This window comes from Salmo trutta, chromosome 21 (genome assembly GCF_901001165.1).
Source record: "Salmo trutta chromosome 21, fSalTru1.1, whole genome shotgun sequence".
Taxonomy (NCBI): Eukaryota; Metazoa; Chordata; class Actinopteri; order Salmoniformes; family Salmonidae; genus Salmo; species Salmo trutta.
In genome coordinates, this window is record NC_042977.1 from 7,766,342 (window position 1) to 7,790,132 (window position 23,791).

General features: G+C 44.1%; 1 protein-coding gene across 8 annotated transcripts in view; it reads left to right on the top strand.

Annotated features, from left to right (window-relative positions):
- The window catches only part of LOC115156591 (activated CDC42 kinase 1), a 123,953-nt gene that overhangs the window by 70,899 nt on the left and 29,263 nt on the right, over positions 1-23,791 (top strand). For all 8 annotated transcript variants that reach the window (XM_029704085.1, XM_029704086.1, XM_029704089.1 and 5 more), the window contains exon 3: positions 11,509-11,579. In XM_029704085.1, coding sequence (XP_029559945.1) covers positions 11,509-11,579 — 71 coding nt within the window. The remainder of the gene's footprint in view (positions 1-11,508; positions 11,580-23,791) is intronic.

Consider the following 23,791-nt stretch of genomic DNA (forward strand, 5'->3'; position numbering starts at 1 on the left):
GCTCATTAGAAATAGGCTTCTATTTGAGCCAGGCATCTGTTTTCTTAATGCACACAGCTTTTGCTCAAATGCATAGTTAATTGTTTAATTCCAGCATTCACTTCCAACATTTTAATAAGTTCCTTCATTTCCTGCACTAATGTGTTATCATTTACACACAGTGTCACGTTTCTTTTGTCTTAGCATGCTTCTATTTTATTCACAGAAAACAACTTTTCCTTCACAAAATAATTATTATCCTCTTTGACTGTCCATTTTTGTCAGTTCCTACTTTCGCCAGTAGATGGTGATTCATAAGGGTGTGTACTCCTGAAGTTGTTGAATGTTTTTTTGCTTGCCAGTTAGCTAGCAGTTCTCAGCTGTTAGCAGGCAATGGCTAGCAGTTTCTTGCTGGCAATAGAAAAACAGATTGCCATAATTGTTTTGTATCATTTCTGAATGATTTAATGTAACAAATCAAACATTTAAACCTTGTAAACACTTCACTGTAATTCATGGTAACCTCAAACAATTTAGTTTCGACCCGCCGTTTATTTGAACCAACTGTTTCTTTGCTAAGCTGTGTGCCATTGCCTGGCTATTAAAAGGGACAGGTGGCTATTTAAGACTCTGCGTTTAATTGGAGTTTTACAACGTTATGAGGACAATGCACACCAGCAATTTCCAGACGGTGTTTTGGCTGTTGAATGTCAGTCCAGTTCCATGGTGTGTCTGTCTTTTTTGTAACTGCCTGAGGGGAGGACTGAGGTGGAGTGGGCATCCCGAGGACAGTTCTGGGAGATGCAGGATGGCATTGACATTGGAGAGATGCAATCCCTATGACATGTGAAGGCCCAATAAGTTGATGGCATTTCTTGTCAGGTCGTGTTGGTTTATTGTAGCGAACAAATGCCTTTATGCGCTTGTCATATGTGGATGCATCCTCCCCATACGCCATGACTCTCACCAAGTCAACATATACGGTAACGCCAAGGCAGACTTCTCTAGAAGAAGCAATGGTCAACCTCAACTCAAAAATAAGAGTGCACCAGAACATGCAAATGTTCTTCACAAATGCATTGAGCCAGCAGAAGGTCATTTTGGATTCTGGCAGACGTATTGGACTGGCAATGAATCAAAGCTCACTTCAAAATGAAGTGAGCTTGAGACTTAAAGCCCAATCCTGGAGGAGCAAGTTATACCACAGTGGGGGAAAGTTGTAGAGCTAGGGAGAGGGTGTCGGAGTCCAGGATTGGGCTCACTTTCCTTTCGTTGGAGAAAATGTGTTGTCTATTGAACAGCTACCAAAAAGTTAAGTTTAGATTCATCATAAATATTAATAGTTGATATTTACACCTATTGTATCTGTGTGTTTACAGGTCTGTATTCACAAAATCCTTTAAGAATCCTAATGCTGTTTGTGTATGAAGGGCAGACAACTGATTACTTGTATTCAACATTTTACAATATCAGAGCTTGCATTTTGAGCTGTACATTTTGAGTTAAGGCGGTGTGTCACAAGATCTATCAATTTAACCAGTTTTGTAGTAAAATATTTTTATAAAACCATCCATTACATATATGGGAGACTTTAGCAATATGGAAAAACAAGGTTGTGCTTTGTTACCCCTTCCCGAGGTATAACTTAAAAACTAAAGCCCTTTTTGAGGATTGGCCACTAGCCTACAAGGTGGTGGTTCAAACACTCATGTGTGAGAGAGCCTGTGTGTGTGTGTGTGTGTGTGTGTGTGAGCCTCTGTGTGTGTGTGTGTGTGTGAGCCTCTGTGTGTGTGTGTGTGTGTGTGCGTGTGTGTGTGAGCCTGTGTGTGTGAGCCTGTGTGTGTGAGCCTGTGTGTGTGTGAGCCTGTGTGTGTGTGAGCCTGTGTGTGTGTGAGCCTGTGTGTGTGAGCCTGTGTTTGTGTGAGCCTGTGTGTGTGAGCCTGTGTGTGTGTGTGTGAGCCTGTGTGTGTGAGCCTGTGTGTGTGAGCCTGTGTGTGTGAGCCTGTGTGTGTGTGAGCCTGTGTGTGTGAGCCTGTGTGTGTGTGTGTGAGCCTGTGTGTGAGCCTGTGTGTGAGCCTGTGTGTGAGCCTGTGTGTGTGTGAGCCTGTGTGTGTGTGAGCCTGTGTGTGTGTGAGCCTGTGTGTGTGTGAGCCTGTGTGTGTGTGAGCCTGTGTGTGTGTGTGAGCCTGTGTGTGTGTGTGAGCCTGTGTGTGTGTGAGCCTGTGTGTGTGTGTGTGTGTGTGTGTGTGTGAGCCTGTGTGTGTGAGCCTGTGTGTGTGAGCCTGTGTGTGTGTGAGCCTGTGTGTGTGAGCCTGTGTGTGTGTGTGTGTGTGAGCCTGTGTGTGTGTGTGTGTGTGTGTGTGTGAGCCTGTGTGTGTGTGTGTGTGTGTGTGTGAGCCTGTGTGTGTGTGTGAGCCTGTGTGTGTGTGTGAGCCTGTGTGTGTGTGAGCCTGTGTGTGTGTGTGTGAGCCTGTGTGTGAGCCTGTGTGTGAGCCTGTGTGTGTGTGTGAGCCTGTGTGTGTGTGAGCCTGTGTGTGTGTGAGCCTGTGTGTGTGTGAGCCTGTGTGTGTGTGAGCCTGTGTGTGTGTGTGTGTGTGTGTGTGTGTGTGTGTGAGCCTCTGTGTGTGAGCCTCTGTGTGTGAGCCTGTGTGTGTGTGAGCCTGTGTGTGTGTGAGCGTGTGTGTGTGTGAGCCTGTGTGTGTGTGAGCCTGTGTGTGTGTGAGCCTGTGTGTGTGTGAGCCTGTGTGTGTGTGTGTGAGCCTGTGTGTGTGTGTGTGAGCCTGTGTGTGTGTGTGTGAGCCTGTGTGTGTGTGTGTGTGTGAGCCTGTGTGTGTGTGTGTGTGAGCCTGTGTGTGTGTGTGTGAGCCTGTGTGTGTGTGAGCCTGTGTGTGTGTGTGTGAGCCTGTGTGTGTGTGTGAGCCTGTGTGTGTGAGCCTGTGTGTGTGTGTGTGTGAGCCTGTGTGTGTGTGTGAGCCTCTGTGTGTGAGCCTCTGTGTGTGAGCCTCTGTGTGTGAGCCTCTGTGTGTGAGCCTGTGTGTGTGTGCGTGTGTGTGTGTGTGTAAAGGGAGGGGGCTCGACCATAGCCTTCCAAACAGCCACAACCAGTAAAACAAAAGGCCATATGCCGGTGTTAATTTCTGGGTTATACCAGTGTGTGAGGGCCTTTTGCCTCCAGTGCGGGCCAGGCACACAACCAACCAAGGGAATGAATGGCAGCCTCAGGAAGAAGTAGGGAAATGCCAGGCAAGGGAAACTACACTGAACAAAAATATAAACATGTAAAGTGCTGGTCCTATTTGCTGAAATAAAAGTTCCCATACACACAAAATATTATTTCTCTCACATTTTGTGCACGAATTTGTTACTTCCCTGTTAGTGAGCATTTTATCCTTTGGCAAGATAATCCATCCACCTGACCGGTGTAGCATATCAATAAGCTAATTAAACTGCATGATCATTACACAACTGCACCTTGTGCTGGGGACAATAAAATGCCACTCTAAAATGTGCAGTTTTGTCACACAACACAATGCCACAGATGTCTCAAGTTTTGAGGGAACGTGCAATTGTTATGCTGACTGCAGGAATGTCCACCAGAGCTGTTTCCAGAAAATTTTATGTTAATTTCTCTACCATAAGCCGCCTCCAACGTCGTTTTAGAGAATTTGGCAGTACGTCCAACCGGCCTCACAACTGCACACCACGTGTAACCACACCAGTCCAGGACCTCCACATCCGGCTTCTGCACCTGCGTGATCGTCAGACGGGGGTGGACGGGGTGCTGAGGAGTATTTCTGTCTGTAATAAAGCCCTTTTGTGGGGAAAACTCATTCTGATTCGCTGGGTCTGGTAATGCCCTCCCAGGCCCACCCATGGATTTGGGCCTAATGAATTTATTTCAATTGACTTATTTCCTTATAAGAACTGTAATTCAGCAAAATCTTTTAAATTGTTGCATGTTACTTTTTATATTTTTGTTCAGCATTAAACAATGACTAACAGAGTACCATAATGAGTCAATCTTAAAACTAAAGCTTTTTTGTACGTTTAAATCTAAGGATACTTCAGCTAGTATAAGGGACTGCAGATTATATTTGGCTATGTAGCTAAAACTGGTGCAATGTTTGTTGTACATGGTGGTCCCTGTCGAATAAACAAATAAAAAAAATAACTTCTCCCTCTAGTTAACATTTGAATTTTATGCTTATTTATCTGATGCCTTCATCCAAAGCAGCAGTCAGTCAACAGAAGGGCCATGCATTATTACAATAACATTTGGGAGGCAAACAACAAATCTATAAACCATATTGTGATATCTCAAGGAGCCCTGCTGCCAAAGAGAAGGCTTTGTTTTCAGTAGGCCACTCTCTCTCTGCTTTGTCATATAATATTTTGTATTTGTCACATGCTTCGTAAACAACAGGTATAGACTAACATTGAATTGCTTACTTATGGGCCTTTCCCAACAATGCAGAAAGAAAAAATATAAAAATAATAACACAAGGAATAAATACACAACAAGTAACAATAACTTGGCTATATACACAGGGTACCAGTACCGAATCGATGTGCAGGGGTACAAGGTAATTGAGATAGATACACTATGTATACAAAAGTATGTGGGCAGGTGCTGACAGGTGTATAAAATCGAGCACGCAGCCATGCAATCTCCATAGACAAACATTGTCAGAAGAATGGCCTGACCGAAGAGCTCAGTGACTTTCAATGTGGCACCGTCATGGGATGCCACCTTTCAAATCAAATCAAACTTTGTCACATGCGCCGAATACAACAAGTGTAGACCTTAACGTGAAATGCTTAACTTACAAGCCTTTAATTAACCAACATTGCAGTTCAAGAAGAGTTAAGAAAATATTTACCAAATAAACAGCGATTACAGCATTGAGTTTTCTTGGGTATGACGCTACACATTTTACATTTTAGTCATTTAGCAGATGCTCTTATCCAGAGCGACTTACAGTAGGGAATGCATACATTTCATATTTTTTATTTTTTTTGTACTGGCCCCCCGTGGGAATCGACCCTGGCGTTGCACACAACCCTGGCGTTGCACACACCATGCTGGCGTTGCAAACACCATGCTCTACCAACTGAGCCACAGGGAAGACGAGTTTCTCCCATTCTCTGCAAATCCTCTCAAGCTCTGTCAGGTTGGATGGGGAGTGTTGCTGCACAGCTATTTTCAGGTCTCTCCAGAGATGTTCGATCGGGTTCAAGTCCGGGCTCTGGCTGGGCCACTCAAGGACATTCAGAGACTTGTCCCGAAGTCAATCCTGCTTTGTCTTGGCTGTGTGCTTAGTGTCGTTCTCCTGTTGGAAGGTGAACCTTCGCCCCAGTCTGAGGTCCTGAGCGCTCTGGAGCAGGTTTTCATCAAGGATCTCTCTGTACTTTGCTCCGTTCATCTTTGCCTCAATCCTGACTAGTTTCCCAGTCCCTGCCACTGAAAAACATTCCCACAGCATGATGCTGCCACCACCGTGCATTCCCGTAGGGATGGTGCCAGACGTGACGCTTGGCATTCAGGCTAAAGAGTTCAATCTTGGTTTCATCAGACCAGAGAATCTTATTTCTCATGGTCTGAGAGTCTTTAGGTGCCTTTTGGCAAACTCCAAGCAGGCTGTCATGTGCCTTTTACTGAGGAGTGGCTTCCGTCTTTCCACTGCCATAAAGGCCTGATTAGTGGAGTGCAACAGAGATGGTTGTCCTTCTGGAAGGTTCTCCCATCTCCACAGAGGAACTCTCGAGCTCTTTCAGAGTGACCATCAGGTTCTTGGTCACCTCCCTGACCAAGGCCCTTCTCCCCCAATTGCTCAGTTTGGCTGGGCGGACAGCTCTAGGAATAGTCTTGGTGGTTCCAAACTTCTTCCATTTAAGAATGGAGACCACTGTGTTCCTGGGGACCTTCAATGTTGCAGAATTTTTTGGGTACCCCTCCCCAGGTCTGTGCCTCGACACAATCCTGTCTCAGAGCTCTATGGACAATTCCTTCCACCTCATGGCTTGGTTTTTGCACTGACATGCACTGTCAACTGTGGGACCTTATAGAGACAGATGTGTGCCTTTCAAAATCATGTCCAATCAATTGAATTTACCACAGGTGGACTCCAATCAAGTTGTAGAAACATCTCAAGGATGAACATTGGAAACAGGATGCACCTGAGCTCAATTTCGAATCTCATAGTAAAAGGTCTGAATACTTAAGTAAATAAATGTTTTTATACATGTATTTTATTGTGTGTAGATTGCTGAGGATTTTTTTTTTTTTAAATCTATTTTATAATAATGCTGTAAGGTAACAAAATGTGGAAAAAGTCAAGGGGTCTGAATATTTTCCAAAGGCACTGTATTCCAGTCTGTGGTAGTGAAACAGTCCTGCAGCTTAGCATCTGCTTCATCGGGCCACTTCCATATTGAGCGCGTCACTGGTACTTCCTGTTTGAGTTTGCTTATAAGTAGGAGTCAGGAGGATAGAGTTATTGTCAGATTTGACAAATGGAGGGCAAGGGAGAGCTTTGTATTTCTCTGTGTGTAGAGTACAGGTGATCTAGAGTTTGTTCGCCTCTAATTGCACAGATGACATGCTGATAGAAATTTAAAAACGTATTTAAGTGTTTTTGCATTGTCATCTGGCTATTCACAAGCCTGGAGAATCACCTCCTTTTCTCTCCCTCGCACCTTCTCTTTCTGTGGAACAATGATAAACATGATGCATTTCCCTTATGTTGGCTTCCACCATATCCTTTCTTATTCCCGCTTTAAAAGCAATGTGTAGTTTACCCCCCTATTTACAGCACATCCACTTAGCTCACTAGTTATACTAACTGTATTCTGTTAGGCGAGATTCCACTCTTTTGTCGTGGAGTTACACAAACTTGGAAGTGGAACAGAATATCAATAGAGCAGATATTTTCTTTCCAACACGAATGCCCTTAATATCTTTTCATAATTCACATTTAACCGGTAATTAAACCCTTCAAATGTAATTTCCCCTAAGCCGTTCTAACACGGGCGTGCGTCCTTAAGCACATTAGTGGGAGAGCGAAAAAAGTAGTCTTCCTTTCCATTCGTCACTCTCTAAGCCCCCTCTCAATTCCTCTCTACTCACTCGGATTTCCATTGTCCTCCTTTTTCTCTCTTTTTTTCTGGTTTTCATTCCTTTCACTTACATTGTCTGTCGATGAGCTCAGAGTTGCAACCTATGAGTTGATTCTTTAAAAAAAAAAAGTTTAAAATCTTTCATATACACTGAGTATACAAAATATCAGCTACTACAGCGATTTAATTCACTGCAACACTTAACAAAGAGCGTTTTAGAATGGGTGGCAAGGAATAAGTTAGAGCTAAATATTTCAAAAACTGAAAGCATTGTATTTGGGACAAATCATTCACTAAACCTTAAGTAAACTGTTCAGTGTGGACATACCAATAATGTCATGGTCAAAACATGTTGATACAACGGTAACTTATTGATGTCACTTGTTAAATTAATGTCAGGTTAAAGAAGGATTTTTAAGCCTTGAGACAATTGACAATTTTTTTTACCTTTATTTAACTAGACAAGTCAGTTAAGAACAAATTCTTATTTTCAATGACGGCCTAGGAACAGTGAGTTAACTGCCTTGTTCAAGGGCAGAACAACAGGTTTTTACCTTGTCAGCTCGGGGAATCAATCTTGCAACCTTCCAGTTACTAGCCTAAACCTCTAACCACTAGGCTACCTGCCGCCCCATTGGAATGTAGCCAACATGCACTCTATACTAAACTATGTGTTCCATTCAGGGTGAATGGGTAAGACAAAAGATTTAAGTGCTTTTGAACGGGGTATGGTAATAGGTGCCAGGTGCACTGGTTTGTGTCAAGAACTGCAAAGCTGCTGGATTTTTCACACTCAACCGTTTTCCATGTTTATCAAGATTGGTCCACCACTCAAAGGACATCCAGCCAACTTCACTGTGGGAAGCATTGGAGACAAGGGTGTTTAGTATAGAGTGTATGTTGGCTACATTCCAATATCCATACTAGGATACCACTTAGAATACATATCCAATCAATCAAATGTATTTGATAATATTACCAAATAAAACTTTGATCACTGCACTACACAAATTGTAACCAATCACAGCACTTTCACTGCATAAAATGGTTCAATCAAGCCACACGTCAACAAAACTTTTCCCCCGTCAGCGCATTTTCGTAATAACTTGAAGTTAATCATCTCAAATTGCAATGCAAAATGTCAGAAGTGCTGCATCTAAATCGAGCATTTTTGCCCAGTACTATCACAAAAACGCTGTGGAATCCTGGAGGGACTGAACAGTACAGAACAGTGCAGTCCCAGGGGATGCTTTTCTTACGTATCAAGTACAGCAGTGGTGCCCAACTCTCCTCCGAGAGGGCTACCCCTTCTGGAAGCTTTTGGGACAACCCTAATCTTGCCTGAATCTACTAATTAGCTGCTCCCCAGGACCTTGATTAGCTGAATTGAAGGAGTTACAGCACAACAGGGTTGGAGCAAAAGCTTGCATTGCCAGTAGCTTTTCTGTCACAGGCGTCGAAATGAGTAGACCAAGGTGCAGCGTGGAATATGTTCATCTTGAGTTTAATGAAGAAGAATGAACACTTTACAAATTAAACAAAAAATGACAGCAGATAGTTCCGTCAGGTACTTACAACTAAAATGGAAAATAACTACCCACAAAAACCAAAGGAAAAACAGGCTGCCTAAGTAAGACTCTGAAGACTCTGGGCTGCCGATCGTCGCTGAAGACTCGGGGCTGCGGACCGTCGCTGAAGACTCGGGGCTGCGGACCGTCGCTGAAGACTCGGGGCTGCGGACCGTCGCTGAAGACTCGGGGCTGCGGACCGTCGCTGAAGACTCGGGGCTGCGGACCGTCGTTGAAGACTCGGGGCTGCGGACGGTCGTTGAAGACTCGGGGCTGCGGACGGTCGTTGAAGACTCCGGCCCATGGATTATCCCTACAGGCTCCGGGCCATGGATTATCCCTACAGGCTCCGGGCCATGGATTATCCTTACAGGCTCCGGGCCATGGATTATCCCTACAGGCTCCGGGCCATGGATTATCCCTACAGGCTCCGGGCCATGGATCATCACTGGAGGCTTCGGGCCATGGATTATCCCTACAGGCTCCGGGCCATGGATCATCACTGGAGCCTTCGTGCCATGGATCATCACTACAGGCTCCTGGTCATGGATCATCACTACTGGCTTTGTGCCATGGATTATCACTGGAGGCTTCGGACCATTGATTATCACTGGAGGCTTCCTACGGGGAGCTGTAACCGGTCTCACCAGATTGGGGAGACGCACTGAGGACCGCGTGCTCAAAGCAGGCACCGGCCGTACTGGGCTATGGAGGCGTACTGGAGGAAGAGTGTGAGAAGCAGGCACAGGACGTACTGGGCTATGGTGGCGCACTGGAGGGAGAGTGCGCGGAACAGGCACAGGGTACACTGGGCCTTGGAGGTGCACTGGAGGTCTGGCGCTTAGGGCTGGCACAACCCGTCCTGGTTCGATGTTGACTATAGCCCGGCAAGGGCGGTGCGCTGGTACAGGACGAACTGGGCTGTGCTGGTGAATGAGGGGTACCGTGCGTAGAGCAGGCGCAGGATAACCTGGGCCGTAGAGACACACTGGAGGCCAGATACGCTGAGCCGGCGCACTTCTTCCTGGCTGCCGGCCAACTCTAGCATGGCAACGGTGAGGAGCTTGCACCGAGCGCACCGGGCTGTGAGTACGCACTGGCGACACAGTGCATATCACCGCATAGCACGGTGCTTGCTCGGGCACTCGCTCCCCACGGTAAGCACGGGGAGTTGGCTCAGGTCTTAAACCCGCCTTTTGCCAATCTACCCGTGTGCCCCCCCCCAACATTTTTTGCCGCTGCCTCTCAGCCTCGTCGTTCCGCCTTCGCTGCCTCTATCTCCCATTGCGGACGGCGATACTCCCCAGGCCTTGTCCAGGGTCCTGCCCCATCTAGGATCTCCTCCCAGGTCCACTCCTCTGAGCCATACTGATTGGTCCCGCTCCTCCTCCTGGAGAGTGCACACTGCTTGGTCTTCTTGTGGTGGGTAGTTCTGTCACAGGCGTCGAAATGAGTAGACCAAGGTGCAGCGTGGAATATGTTCATCTTGAGTTTAATGAAGAAGAATGAACACTTTACAAATTAAACAAAAAATGACAGCAGACAGTTCCGTCAGGTACTTACAACTAAAACGGAAAATAACTACCCACAAAAACCAAGGGAAAAACAGGCTGCCTAAGTATGGCTTCCAATCAGAGACAACGATAGACACCTGCCTCTGATTGGCAGGTGTCCATACCCGGCCAAAACATAGAACACAAAACATAGAATGCCCACCCACCTATCACACCCTGGCCAAGCTAAACAGAAAAAACAGAGCTCTCCTAGGTCAGAGCGTGACATTTTCAGGAAGAGGGTTTGCCGACCCTAAAGTATAAACGCAACATGCAACAATTCAAATTATTTTACTAAGATACAGTTCATATAAGGAAATCAGTCAATTAAAATTGATTCATTAGGCCCTACTTTATTGATTTCACATGAATGGGCAGGGGCACAGTCATAGGTCCACCCACTTGGGAGCCAGGTCCAGCCAATCCGTTTTCCCCCACAAAAGGGTTTTATTACAGACAGAAATACTCCTCAGTTTCATCAGCTGTCCGGGTGACTGGTCTCAGATTATCCCGCAGGTGAAGAAGCTGGATGTGGAGGTCCTGGGCTGGTGTGGTAAAACATGGTCTACGGTTGTGAGGCTGGTTGGACTTACTGCCAAATTCTCTAAAATGATTTTGGAGGCGGCTTATGGTAGAGAAATTAACTTTACATTCTCTGGCAACAGCTCTGGTGGGCATTCTTGCAGTCAGCATGCCAATTGCACGCTCCCTCAAAACTAGAGACATCTGTGGCATTGTGTTGTGACAAAACTGCACATTTTAGAGTTGCCTTTTATTGTCCCTAGCACAAGGTGCACCTGGGTAATGATCATGCTGTTTAATCAGCTTCTTGATATGCCACACCTGTCAGGTGGATAGATTATCTTGGCAAAGGAGAAATGCTCACTAACATGGATGTAAACAAATTTGTACACACAATATGAGAGAAATGTTATTTTTGTTCATATGGAACATTTCTGGGATCTTTTATTTCAGCTCATGAAACATGGGACCAACACTTGACCTGTTGCGTTTATATTTTTGTTCAGCATAGAATAGGATATTCGCATATGAACAGGTCCAGAGAGTGTAGCATTAGCATAACACTGATTGTTATGTAAGTGACTCAATGTTTGGTTTACAACACTCTGCTTCCCATACATTAATGAATGATGATGAATTGAATATGACTATCACATGCCATAGTGATATCACTGTAGTTTGGAAGAAGTAGTTTCGGATTCTTGGTCTACATAGTCAGTGACATTATGCTTCTCGCTCTCCCTCTCTCTCTGTCGTGGGTGTCGCTACAGGGCAGAGACGGCTGTGGGAGGCGGTCAAGAGGAGGAAAGCCATGTGCAAGCGGAAGTCCTGGATGAGCAAGGTAGAGTACACAAATGCATACATAAGAATATAATACATTCAGTACACTCACTCTACAGTACAAACTATCTGTCTCGCACATTCACAATGACCCTAACATATTAACATGTGATCGTGTGTATATGTTCGTCTGCTCATACAGTGTCTTGATCCATCCTGTCGCACATTGTCAATCTCTGTTCCTTGTGGACATTAGGACGTGTTTTCTTTGGTCTGAATTCACTGTTCCCATAGCTTGGTTTTACATACGGTGTTCAAATGAGCTGAGCAGTTGTGTGTACAATGGAGTTGTATGGGGAGGTTAGATGTCAGATTCATTTGTGTGAGCGCGCACATGTACAGGTAATTGCCAAAATAAAGGAAACACCAACAAAGTGTCTTTAAAGTGTCATGCTGATCCTCAACATGGGGGGCCCCTCAGCTGTGCGTGCTTAGTCTCCTCCTGTACTCCCTGTTCACCCACGACTGCGTGGCCAAGCACAACGCCAACACCACCATTAAGTTTTCTGACGACACGACAATGGTAGGCCTGATCACCGACAACGATTAGACAGCCTATAGGGAGGAGGTCGGAGACCTGGCAGTGTGTTGCCAGGACAACAACCTCTTCCTAAATGTGAGCAAAACAAAGGAGCTGATTGTGTACTACAGGAAAAGGAGGGCCGAATATGCCCGCATTCACATTGACGGGGCTATAGTGGAGCGGGTCGGGAGTTTCAAGTTCCTTGGTGTCCACATCACCAACAAACTATCATGGTCCAAACACACCAAGACATTAGTGAGGAGGGCATGACAACACCATTTCCCCCTCAGGAGACTAAAAAGATTTGGCATGGGATCCTCAAAAAGTTATACAGCTACACCATCCAGAGCATCCTGACCGGTTGCATCACCACCTGGTATGGTAACTGCTCGACATCCGACCGTAAGGTGTTACAGAGGGTATTACGTACAGCCCAGTACATCACTGGGGCCAAGGTTCCTGCCATCCAGGACCTATTCACCAGGCGGTGTCAGAGGATACCATTTTCGAGGCACTTAAATCTTTTAAAGGGCACACATACACAATCCATGTCTCAGTTGTCTCAATGCTTAAAAATCCTTCTTTAACCTTTCTCCTCCCCTTCATCTACACTGATTGAAGCGGATTTAAAAAGTGACATCAATAAGGGATCATAGCTTTCACATGGATTCACCTGGTCATTCTATGTCATGGAAAGAGCACGTGTTCTTAATGTGTTGTACACTCAGTGTACACAGAACGCATAGAGACGGACAGACTCTAGTATGTTCACAAACTTACAGTGCACACATACACATGCATGCACACACACAGCTTGGCTGACTCTATCGCTGTCAATTGAGTTTGCATATGACCCCTGAGTCGGCTTGTATAACTCTGAACTGTACCCCAAACTTTCTGCTGAATAACCACACACACACACACACACACACACACACACACACACACTCTTACTCACTGCCATGTCACCCTCTGAGGTCTAGTAGTAGGGAGCTGCAGCCTCTGGGATGCAGACTGCAGTGTTGGCCGCTCCAGCCAGAATGCAGCCAGGCTGAGGAGATGATAGCTTTCTAAAATTACACGTGTTTGTTTCCGCTTCTGGCACCAACCACCCGTCCAAATAATCTGCCTCCTCAGCCACTGACTGTGTGTGTGTGTGGGGGGGAGCTCAGAGTGTTCGTTTGTGTGTATGGCTCGCTGTGTGTGCGTGGTTACAGTTTAGGGTTGTGTGCTGGTCTACCATCTTCACTATTTAAAAAAAACTGTCCCGTCCCCTATTTAGAACACCAGACTCACCACCGAGACAAACACGCACACACTGAAGCAGACTCATTGATGCATACACCACACCACAGACATGTGGAGCTGTAAAAATCCCCTCAGCCAGTCATGTCCAACTCCAGCTTTAGACACTGAGGAAAGGGGCTTGATTTTCGTTCCTACTCACTGACACTGGGCCTCCCTGCTACCTAAGACTTCAGCCCCTGCCTCCACTCTAACCAAGCCCAAGGCTTTAATCTAATAGGGTGCTCTAACGAACGCTCTTCCGATCGGCAGTATAATTCATGCCTTGTTCAATCAATCAAATGTATTTATAAAGCCCTTCTTACATCAGCTGATGTCACAAAGTGCTGTACAGAATCCCAGCCTAAAACCCCAAACAGCAAGCAATGCAGGTGTAGAAGCACGTTGGCTAGGAAAAACTCCCTAGAAAGGCCAGAACCTAGGAAGAAACCTAGAGAGGAACCAAGCTTAAAAATGTTGCCTGTTGCCTGATCTTAAGCCAAGTTTCCTTCTTCCTCTCATAAAGATAATGGAACATCCTGGAGTTATTGGGGAATATAGAATTTTGTGTGTCTGTTAATTCTGTGTTAACTAATGTGTGTCTGAGTTTTGAGTTCTTGCGTGCACGCTCGTGTGTCTTGCGTGCACGCTCGTGTATTTGTGTTAATGTGTGTGTGTGTGTGTTAGAGGTCGACCGATTATGAATTTTCAATACCGATACCGATTATTGGAGGACCAAAAACCCGATACCGATTAATCGGCCGATTATTGTTATGATTTTTTTTATGTGTATATATACACACACACACACACACACACACACACACACACACACACACACACACACAGCTCTGAAGTGACAACGATACTGAAGAGTCTGCTTAGGAGACAAATACTCTCAACTGTTTGAATAATAAAAATATAGTTTAAGTTACCTGTGATGAATGCTGAAAACAAAAATTGTAATTTCTATATGCAGGAAATCCTATTTTAATAATGGGCATGGTAAGAATTGACTGCCAAAGTGCGAGTCATAATTCCCATGACACCTTCTAGCAAAATCTGAAAAGCGGTTCCTTCATTTATTCCATAGGATATTTTTAGATTAACTTAAAATAAGGTCTGTGTTTGGTTTAGGCTTACACCACCTTGCCAATTTTATAACTGTGTAGATATCCATCAATATAAGCGAATAATTTTTTTTTTGTAGAGTGGGTTTATGAAAATTTGTTGACAAACGTTACCTAGTGAGATTTACACGGGTATCAAAACGCCGAGGCGGTTTAAGCACAAAACACAGACTTTATTTGAAGTAGATCAAGACATTCTCTATGGAACACATGAACGGTAAAATAACGAAGGAACCCCTTTCAAGTTATTACAGGAATTATGACGCGTCGACTATTTCTCTCTAAACCATGTATCTTTGACTATTACGAGCCTGCTGCTGCCTACCACCGCTCAGTCAGACTGCTCTATCAAATATCAAATCATAGACTTAACTATAATATAATAAACCTTAGGTCATTAATATGGTCAAATCCAGAAACTATCATCTCGAAAACATTATTCTTTCAGTGACATACGGAACCGTTCCGTATTTTATCTAACGGGTGGCATCCATAAGTCTAAATATTCCTGTTACATCGCACAACCTACAATGTTATTTCATAGTTCCGTAAAATTCTGGCAAATTAGTTCGCAACGAGCCAGATTCTGTATACCCTGATTCTGCGTGCAACGAACGCAAGAGAACTGACACAATTTCACCTGGTTAATATTGCCTGCTAACCTGGATTTCTTTTAGCTAAATATGCAGGTTTAAAAATATATACCTCTGTGTATTGATTTTAAGAAAGCGTTGGGCTAGTTAACGTTAGGTTGCATCCCCAAGCTGACTAGGTAAAAATCTGTCATTCTGCCCCTGAACAAGGCAGTTAACCCACCGTTCCTAGGCCGTCACTGAAAATAAGAATGTGTTCTTTAACTGACTTGCCTAGTGAAATAAAATGTAAAAAATGTAATTAAAAAAACATTAAATTATATATTTTTTAAAACGGCAAATCGGTGGCCAAAAATACCGATTACCGATTGTTATGAAAACTTGAAATCGTCCCTAATTAATCGTCCATTCCGATTAATCGGTCGACCTCTAGTGTGTGTGTAGTAATTGTCTGTTTGTTCATGTTTGTGGCAGTATTGTTTGTGTGTGTGTGGACGTGTTTAACTATTCTCCACAAGAATAGTAAACAAACAAAAACAAAAATTTGACTAACTGGGGACATTTTATTAGTCTGAGGTCAAATGCTATTTCTAGTTTTTTTTAGGGTTAACGTTTGAATTTGTGTTAGGGTTAGAATTACGTTAAGGGTTAGGAGCTAGGGTTAGTTTTAGGGTTAGTGTTAGGAGTTAGGGTTAAGGTTAGGTTTTCAGGTTAAGGTTAGGGTAAGAGTACGGGTTAGGTTTAGTGTTAGGGGTTAGGGAATATAGGATTTTGAATGGGACTGAATTGTGTGTCCCCACAAGGTTAGTTGTACAAGTGTGTGTGTGCATATGCATACACCCCTGCCCTCACCACCCCCCATATCAAGATAACAGGCTAGGGATCACTCTGCACCCTCCCTGCTGTGACACCCCTGACCAAGTGAGCCGACCACGGGGCGCTGGACATAATTGAGCCCTGGCTCTCCTCAACACACACCTGCTACAGCACACACACACTGGCTGGCAGGGGGAGGGAGGGCGTGAAGAGAGAAAAGAGAGTGAGGAGGATAACCCTTCACACAACTGGGGCTGGGGAGAGGGCTAGGGAGAGGGAGAAACGAGATGGTGGGGGGATCGAGATACAGAGACAGAAATGGGGGAGATGGAATGAGGGAAGGCAATATCAGGCCCACTTCTCCCTCTACACAGCACAAGCCCGTGTCTCCCCTTTACAAAGTGCCTCAACAGATAGCATGTCTTTCAACTCTAACGGTCATTGAGCTATCTCAACTCAACTAGGTGTTGCGGTCCTACCACCCTGCCTCCACACAGACAACCAATGTTACTCTCCTCCTTTGAATACTATACAACTAAATCAAATCAAATCAAATTTTATTTGTCACATACACATGGTTAGCAGATGTTAATGCGAGCGTAGCGAAATGCTTGTGCTTCTAGTTCCGACCATGCAGTAATATCTAACAAGTAATCTACCAATTTCACAACAACTACCTTATACACACACGTGTAAAGGAATGAATACGAATATGTACATATAAATATATGAATGAGCGATGGCCGAACGGCATAGGCAAGATGCAGTAGATGGTATAGAGTACAGTATATACATATACTTGAGTTCCTATATGTTGTTATGATCACACCACGACTCGTTAATCATAAGGCATACACCCCCTCCTTCTTCTTACCAGAGAGATGTTTGTTTCTGTCAGCGCGAAGCGTTAAGAAACCAGGTGGCTGTACCGACTCTGAAAACGTATCCCGAGCGAGCCATCTCTGTCTCTCTGGAAGGCAACCCTTGCTCCGATTTCGTCTACCTTGTTGTCAGGAGACTGGACATTGGCGAGTAGTATACTCGGGAGCGGTGGGCGATGTGTCCGTCTACGGAGCCTGAGCAGAAGACCGCTCCGTCTGCCCCTTCTGCGGTGCCGTTGTGTTGGGTCGCCTTCTGGGATCTGATCCATTGTCCTGGGTGGTGGACCAAACAGAGGATCCGCTTCGGGAAAGTCGTATTCCTGGTCGTAATATTGGTAAGTTGACGTTGCTCTTATATCCAATAGTTTCTCCCGGCTGTATGTAATAAGACTTAAGATTTCCTGGGGTAACAATGTAAGAAATAATACATAAAAAAAACGAAATACTGCATAGTTTCCTAAGAACGCGAAGCGAGGCAACCATCTCTGTCGGCGCCGGGTGGTCAAAGGTCAAAGTGCAGGGCTGCCTTGGAAAAAAAAAAGTTGTTCTCAATGGGACTCCCTGCTTTAATAATAAAATACAAATAAAGTAATACCTTGGCTGTCCACTAAAGTTAAACCTGCTCTTGTCATTTGTGACTGTTCCATATGGATATACACTCCCCGGACAGTTTTTTTTCGGAACGTCTAGTACCAGGTCGGACCCCCCTTTGCCTCCAGAACAGCCTGAATTCTTCAGAGCATTCTACAAGGTGTCGGAAACGTTCCACAGGGATTTTTGGTCCATGCTGATACGATGGCCTCAGCTAATTGCTGTAGATTGGACAGCAGTACATTTATCCTGCCGAACAGCCCATTCCATCTCATCCCATAGATACTCTATTGGGTTGAGGTCTGGGGACTGCGCAGGCCACTCAGGTAAACTGAACTTGCTGTCATGTTCCAGAAAATATTTTTCCACTTCTCAATTGTCCAGTGTCGGCCCACTGGAGCCCCTTCTTCTTGTTTTTAGCTGATAGGAGTGGAACCCGGTGTGGTCGTCTGCTGCAATAGCCCGTCTGTGACAAGGATCGACGAGTTGTGCGTTCCGAGATTCCATTCTGCACGTCACTGTTGTACTGTGTCCCGCCTGTTAGCTTGCACGATTCTTGCCATTCTCCTTCGACCTCTCTCACGATCTGTTTTCACCCACTGGACTGCCGCTGACTGGATGTTTTTTGTTTGTTGCTCCATTCCCTGTAAACCCTAGATAGACACTGTTGCACTTGAAAAGCCCAGGAGGGCAGCTGTTTCTGAGATAATGGATCCGGTGTGCCAGGCACTGACGATCATACCACACCCAAAGTTGCTTAGGTCACTCATTTTGCCCATTCTAACGTTCAATCGACCAGTAACTAAATGCCTCAATGCATGTCTGCCTGCTTTATATAGCAAGCCACGGCTACAGACTCACTGTCTGTAGGAGCCATCCATTTTCGTGAACTCTGGCTGGTTAGTGTATATCTTAATGGTGAACAACAAATTATTCTCACTTGTATGGAAAAGATGGCCAGCATTGCTAAGTCAGATAACCTCTTCTGGATAGGACCCTGCATCTCAATTTCCTCCTTAATAACCTGTTGAGGCCAGGGGGCAGGATCTTATCCCGGTATTGGGATTCATTGTCATGTGACCATGGCGGGGAATTCAAAACTGCAAGAGTAATCATTTCAAATAATCAAATAATCAACTATTTTCCTCCATTTGAAAGATATATCTCCTAAATCTAACCACTCTGTCCGATTTTCAGAGGCTTTACGGAGAATGCATAAAGTTAGGTTATGTGAGGAGAGTACATTGACAATAGCTGCGTGTAATGTTTAGCCAATTCAAAGAAGGGCATCAACAGACAGAAAACTAGCTAGAATTATGCACTTACCTTTGACAATCTGCATCAGATGACACTCATAGGACATTATGTTATACAATACATGTATTTTTAGTTCCATCAAGTTCATATTTATATCCAAAAACAGCATTTACAGTCGCGGTGAAATTCAGATTTTTTTTCGGCTCGAATGCTCCCAGTGAATCTAGCATTACAAACCACGGAATTACTATTCGAAAACATTGGTAAATTATAATATTGTCATTCAAAGAATAATATATTATCATCTCGTAATTGCTACCGAATGGCCAGATCTCAAAATAACTTTACTGGGAAATCACATTTTGCAATAAACTTGGTACTATGCTAACAACAATAAGCTATAAGCTAAGCTAAGCTATACCGTTAGCATTAGCATCATCTAATATCGATAATAACATTCTAAATATCCCCTTACCTTTGATTATCTCCATCAGAAGGCGCTGCCAGAGATCCCAGGTCCAGAACAAATGTGGTTTCTTTTGACAAAGTTCATAATTTATGTCCAAATAGTTAGCGTTCAGTAGGCTCCCACAAAATGAGGTGGGCAGTGTAAAGTCACGCCGAAAAGCTAAAGAAAACCTAGTAAATAATCTATTTACGTTTCTTCAAACATGTCAAACGTTGTTTAGCATTAATCTTTTGGTCCATTTTTAACGTGAAACATCAGTAAACATCAGTAATATTTTCACACAACCTATCAAGTGTCTAGAATAAACGATTATGACAAAGACACTCTTCTCAGATTTATGCGCAGGCGCAAAAAATGAAGTGATGACGTGTCAACTTGTAAGCATTCTAATTCGGTCTGTATTCATCACAGATGCTTCAAACAACTTTCTAAAGATCGTTGACATCTAGTGGAAGCCTTAGGAGTTGCGAAATGAATCCTTTCTCACTGTGGTATCTATAAAACAATGACACTAAATAGTACAGTCACAAAATTCTCATTTTTTTAAATCTATTTTTCACAGGTTTTTGCCTGCAATATGAGTTTTGTTATACTTACAGACACCATTCAAACTGTTTTAGAAAATTCAGAGTGTTTTCTATCCAAATCTGGTAATAATATGCATATCCTAGCTTCTGAGTTGGTGTAGGAGGCAGTTAAAAATGGGCACATATTTTTTTTCAAAATTTTCAATACTGCCCCCGTGGCCCGTAGAGGTTAAATGACATACCCAAATCTAACTGCCTGTAGCCAAGGACCTTAAGCAAGGACATGCATATTCTTGATACTATTTGAAAGGAAGCACTTTGAAGTTTGTGCATATGTAAAATTAATGTAGGAGAATATAACACAATTGATCTGGTAAAGGATAAAGCAAGGGAAAAAAACATGCGTTTTCTATTTGTATTTTTGTTGCATCATCTTTAAATGCAAAAGAAAGGCCATACATTGAGATAGGAAGCTGGGGATTTAGATGTTGTCCACAACAGGGCAACAGTGTGTGTGCAAGATTTCAGACTGATGCATTCAAGAATGAGAGAGCTACATAATATTTAGTATGAAGTCTCCCAATTGTCCCTCACGAGTTTGCCCAAATGTACCCAAGTGGCCGAATTGATCAATTGATACATTTTCAACCACAAAGCTATAGAGAACATACAAAAATGCTATGGTAATAAAAAATTAAAAAGTTTACACACTCCCGGGAATCTCATACATGATGGATCATTATCTTCCCTACATAAACGGTACTAACAGGAGACGAGACGAGAATGCTGATCCAATGCCTCCCAACACAGAGGTGAACTAAGATAAGGGCCAAGTTAGCAGCCAACACTTCACTAATATCATAAGTGCCCACACCACAAACCACACACAAAGTTTAAATAAATATATATTTTCACACTATTTACAATTAGAGTATTTAGAACACCCACAGTCCTCTACACAACGTTGTGCTGCTGATGCCAAGTCCCATAGCAGTCTCTTTCTGCTGTGAAGCAGAGGGTAACAGCGCAAATAGTGCAGGTGATGGGAGATTTCTTGTGGCACAGAGTACGACGACGCCTCCCTGCTGTTCTCTTTTGGCTCTGAGGCACATTTGGGTCTGCAGTTATGTATTTTGGCAGGTGAACACCACTGGTGGCAGGAGTAGAGGGGACAGAAGGTGTTGCAGTGGACTTTGTGCCGTAGTCAGCAAGCTCCTGGATGAGCAGCTCTCTGAAGGCTAGCTGTGTCATGAGGGTCTGTCCACAGCTCTTAGCCATTTCCTTCAGGAGAATGAATGCATTCACCACAGCAATGTTGATGAAGTGATGGAAAAATGTCTTGTACCATTTCATTGTCTTGTGAAGAACATTGTGGTAGCCTATCAGCGTGTCTGACAGGTCCACGCCTCCCATGCTCTTGTTGTAATCCTTTACAGCAGGTGGAATGAGGACATTTTTCTTGGGCCATGCCCCATTAGCGTCCTTCACACTCCTGCTGACGTGATCGCCACTGTACAATTTGTGGATACTGGAGCACATGGCCACCTATCTGGTATCCATCCGTCATCTTTACGAATCCATCGCATGGTACCCCTATCAGCCCTCTTAGGCATGTCGTTTACTTTTGTTTTGGGAAAACCCACTCTGTTGGGACGAATGGTGCCCCAGGACCATACATTCAGCTTCCTCAGGTCTGTAAACAGGTTAGGGCTTTTGTAAAAGTTGTCCACAAACAGTTTGCAGCCCATCCCCAGCAGTGGAAAATCCAATATTTCCATAATGGAATCATAACTAAGTCCATTACCGGTGGCTGAGATGGATTTCCCCTCGTAAACAAGAACATTCCAAGTGTAGACACACAGAATCGGCCATAACAAACAGTTTGTAACCCCATATTGTTGGCTTGTTACGCATATATTGTTTGAGGCCAATTCTAGCCTTTAAGACTACCATCCTCATCTATGGACAGGTTCTGGGCGGGCTGAAAATGGGTCTTGCAGGCCTCAATGCTAGAGTAGAGGTTTGATTTTGCAGAGCCTATCAAAGCTTGCTGTGCCTCTCTTCTCATTGTCAGCTTGTGAGTCACTGATATGAAGTGTCCATGAAATAGTCAGAAACCTGTTAGAAGACATGACAGTGGTGGGGAAAGGCAGTTGGTAGTCTTCAGCTTCTCCAGTAGTCCTTCAGGTTTTTCAACTTCACAAGCCCCATGTAAATGACCAGTGAGATGTGACAGTATAGGTATTGGATGGAAATGGGCTTCCATGCCTCTTTCTTGCCTACTTGCTTCTTAGCCCCATACTTGTTGGTGTTAGACACCAGCGAACCAAGAACTGACAAGGAGAAAAACATCTGGAAAAGATGAAGGAAGGGCGTGTACTTTCCAGTCATGTCCAGCTGAGGTCCTGGCTGCCTTTTAGGTCAAAATGTTGGTGGAAGTGGCTCCACATCATCCTCTAGCACAGGGTGCCAACAGTCCTCTCCCCTCTCTCGCAGCTGCTGTTGCACTGGCCCTCCTCCACTTCTGGGTTTGCCCCTTCACACCTCTAGATGGCAGGGCGCGGTGGGTGTGGAGCCAGAGATGACAGCAGGGATCAGACTGGAGGAACCAGTTCCTACGTTTGAATGAGTGGGGGATGGAGAACTTGAATGTGGTCTCTTTGGAGTTGGCTCCCAGAGGTCATCTGAGTCAGTCTCTACCACTATTGAAGATTTTTTTTAATTCAGTTAGAACTCAAGTTTACTATTACTTCTTTTTTTTTAACCTTTATTTTATCGGGGCTCATCAATACTTCATCAATACTTTTATGGACGAGCCCTGCATCAATTCATCAAATACACAGCACATACCTATAAACATATGTAATACCAGTCAAAAGAGATTTTCCTTATTTTTACTATTTTCTACATTGTAGAATAATATCAAAGACATCAAAACTATGAAATAACACATATGGAATCACGTAGTAACCAATAAAGTGTTAAACAATGATATTCTTCAAAGAGCCACCCTTTTCCTTGATGACAGCTTTGCACACTTGATGACAGCTTTGGCATTCTCTCAACCAGCTTCATGAGGTAGTCACCTGGAATGCATTTCAATTAACAGGTGCACACAGTGAAAAACACTGCTGCTTCTTTATGGGACCAAACTATTTAAAACTTTTTTAATTTAAACGTTTTCAAAATTTAAAACATAGCGATGGAATCATAAATGGAGGTAGCTGAAGTCTGAATCCCGTGAGGGTGAAAGACAGTCAATAGACAGACTTGTCGGGATTGTTTGGCGAGTAATCTGGCTAGCCTAGCATTACATTTAGCTGGCTATCTAACGTTACTTTGAACAGCAATAACAGAAACACTTAACCGCTAAAAACATATGGACTCCGGTAGAAATCTATGCAGTGGTGAGAAAAGCATGGAGCTGAATTTATCAAAGAAAGAAAGTGCCAATAGCATGGCTAATCTCAAGACGGAGATAAGGAGTCTATGTACAAAAATGGAAAAAAATATGGACAAAATTAAGCTGAGTATTGAAAAAGGAATGAATAGTAAAGTTGAAAGCTTACATGCAACTTTGGAGAAAGCCATTCAGTATAATCATACAACTTTGCTGACTCAACTGGAATATAATAACAAGCAGCTATAAGACCACATAGCTCTTGAAGTTGGACGTCTGGAGTCCTGTGTAGAATTCCTAGAATCTGGGAGAATAGGCGCTGCCAAAACAACAAAGTTAGACCCAGACGTGTCTATCATAGTGGCTGCCAGCTGATGAAAACGAGGACCTAATCTCCAAAGTGAACCAGTTGATATCGGTAGGCCTAGGCTAAGAAACAGAGGTGGTTGCAGTTGAGAGGATGAGGGAGAGAGGTAAAACTCCCGGGGTTGTGAAGGTGGAGTGTCGGTCTGTGGAGGAGAAGGTGGCTCTGTTACGGAAAAAACTAAAGCTGCGAGACCATCCTGATTATAACAGTCTTTCTTCGATCAGCCAAGTCCCACGCCGATCACCTTATAGAACTAAACTTCAAGACTCTGCTCAGAGAAATACCAGGAGGAAAGGACTATTTTGTCATGGGAAGCGGACGGGTCATGAAACGAGATCAGCCAGAAGGACAACGCGGGCAAGGACATGGGGTGGA